This window comes from Condylura cristata, unplaced genomic scaffold (genome assembly GCF_000260355.1).
Source record: "Condylura cristata isolate star-nosed mole 26May11 unplaced genomic scaffold, ConCri1.0 scaffold00013, whole genome shotgun sequence".
Lineage (NCBI taxonomy): Eukaryota > Metazoa > Chordata > Mammalia > Eulipotyphla > Talpidae > Condylura > Condylura cristata.
Window position 1 is genome coordinate 6,399,413 of NW_004567114.1, and position 1,988 is coordinate 6,401,400.

Genomic DNA, 1,988 nt, shown 5'->3' on the forward strand with positions numbered 1-1,988 from the left:
TCCCTCTTCTCCCCTCCCCTTCTTCTCCTCCTCTCCTCTCTCCTCCCCTCCCCTCATTTCCTTCCCTCCTCTCCCCTCCCCTTCCTCTCCTCCCCTCCTCTTCCCTCCCATTTCCTTCCCTCCTTTCCCCTCCCCTTCTCCCTCTCCCTCTTCCTACTCCCCCATCTGCCATCGCTTCTCTCCCCCTCTCTTACCCCCTCCCTCCCCCCTTTCCCTCCTTCCACATCCCCTCTCCTCCCTCCCCTCCCTCCTTCTCTCTGCTCTCTCCCCTCCCCTGTGCTTCCCAGCCTCATGGGGGCCCTCAGGCAGGGCCCGAAAGTCCAACATCTAGAAGCAGAAGCAGACAGGAGCTGAGGTGAGTAGGGATGTTTACAAAACATGCCAGCAAGGTGAACATCAGCCAGTCAGCTCTCCTTGCAGAGGAACGAGAAGACACCAGGTGCCTGTCCCGTGCTTCTCCGCTGGCTAGTCACCCCCAGGAGGGCACAGGGGAGGAGCTGGCCACCGAGGCCGGCTGACTGGGTGAGGCCCAGCCCCACGCTGGACTCCCGAGACCCAGAGTCCTGCCCCGAGTGGGACGCTAGGGTGCGTGTAGGAGCCTGACCCCGACGAGGGCCCCGCTGCCCCCTGCAGGGCCAGTCCCGGGCCCTCGGTGTCCACAGCACGGTCAGGGCTCTGTCTGCCCTGGCTGCTCCGGGCAGCTAAATCTACTCCTAACTCCTCACCCTTTCTTGTGCAGGATTTTTTGTTTTCTTTTTAATAAAAGCAGCTGAGGAGAGAGAGGGCATTTCGGGGCCAGCCTCCAGCCTTACCTTTGAAGAAAATGTAATTCACCATCACCATGACCTCTGTGCTGTCCAGGCTTGAAATCAAGTCCACAACATTGTCTTTCGTTTCCTTTGCCACGTAATCATTGATCATCTTCTGTGCCTTCACGGGATCCCTAAAGTTTGTGGGGAAAGTGTCTGCGAGGTATAGGGTTTTCACGGCATTCAGGAAGGTCTCGTAGATGTTCACCTGGGGGCTGATGAACAGGACGTTGCCCAGTTTCAGCTGCAGGCTGTCTCTGGGCTGGCTGAGCTCCTGCAGCAACGTCTGGTAGGTGGTGTGGAGCTGGGCCTCTTCCCAGTCCTCCTGAGAGGAGATGCCCAGGGCCTCCAGAATCTGCTGCCTGCTGCTGGAGCCGGTGCCCAAGGAGACCATGGCCAGCGTCGTGGAGATGCTCAGAGGGGAGAAGAAGATGTTCTGGCTGGGATTAGCGGCAGCAATGGCCCTGTAGAGGTCGAAGACAAAGTCGTTCTCCGCGGGCGCCGAGGTGGTGGCTGGCAGCGGCTCCTTCGACCTCTTCTTCATCACCCCAGAGTGGTGGCGGCGCAGGGCAGCCGCCTGCGGGCTGAGCAGCACCAGGCAGAGGAGGAGACACAGCTGCATGGCGGCGGCGCTGATTCTGGGGGGTGGAGGGGTGCGGCTCAGAGAGGTGTGCAGACGCAGCACCTCAGAGAGAAGACAGGGAGCAAGCGCCCGAGACTGGCGCTCAGACGGCGGCCACCTCCAGCTCAGAGAGGGGCCGCGAGGCTGGGTGAGGACTGAGGGGCACACTGGGGGTTCCAGGACAGAGAACTGGGCACGCAGAAGAAGGTGGAGGGGTGTGGCCAGAGGGGCTGTGCCCGCCTGACATATCTGGTCTGCAAGGCCTTGCCTTCCTCACACGCCAGTCGCGCCCACCAGAGGTAAAGATCCTGGAGTTTCAAGCAGGCGAACTTTCTGTCTGAAAACTAACACGCTCAAGAAAAAGTGCATTTCTGCAATGTGTTTGCCTCCATTGTAACGCCTCCTCCTCTGAGGAGCCCCCCACTCCAGCCTCAGTGCTACATAAGCCAAACCTTACCTCAGGTAGTCGCGGAGGGGATGAAGAAAGCTGACTGGGCCCCCCTCCCCTCTGATATTTTCCTCAGGGGGTGAAGAAAGCTGACTGGGCCCCCCTCCCC

At 60.2% G+C, this 1,988-nt stretch overlaps 1 protein-coding gene across 1 annotated transcript in view; it reads right to left on the reverse strand.

Moving 5' to 3' along the window:
- SERPINA5 (serpin peptidase inhibitor, clade A (alpha-1 antiproteinase, antitrypsin), member 5) overlaps positions 1-1,431 on the reverse strand; it is a 3,928-nt gene extending 2,497 nt beyond the window's left edge. The window contains exon 1 of the mRNA XM_004682027.1: positions 813-1,431. Within this exon, the coding sequence (XP_004682084.1) occupies positions 813-1,431 (619 nt within the window). The remainder of the gene's footprint in view (positions 1-812) is intronic.
- Positions 1,432-1,988: the final 557 nt, after the last annotated feature.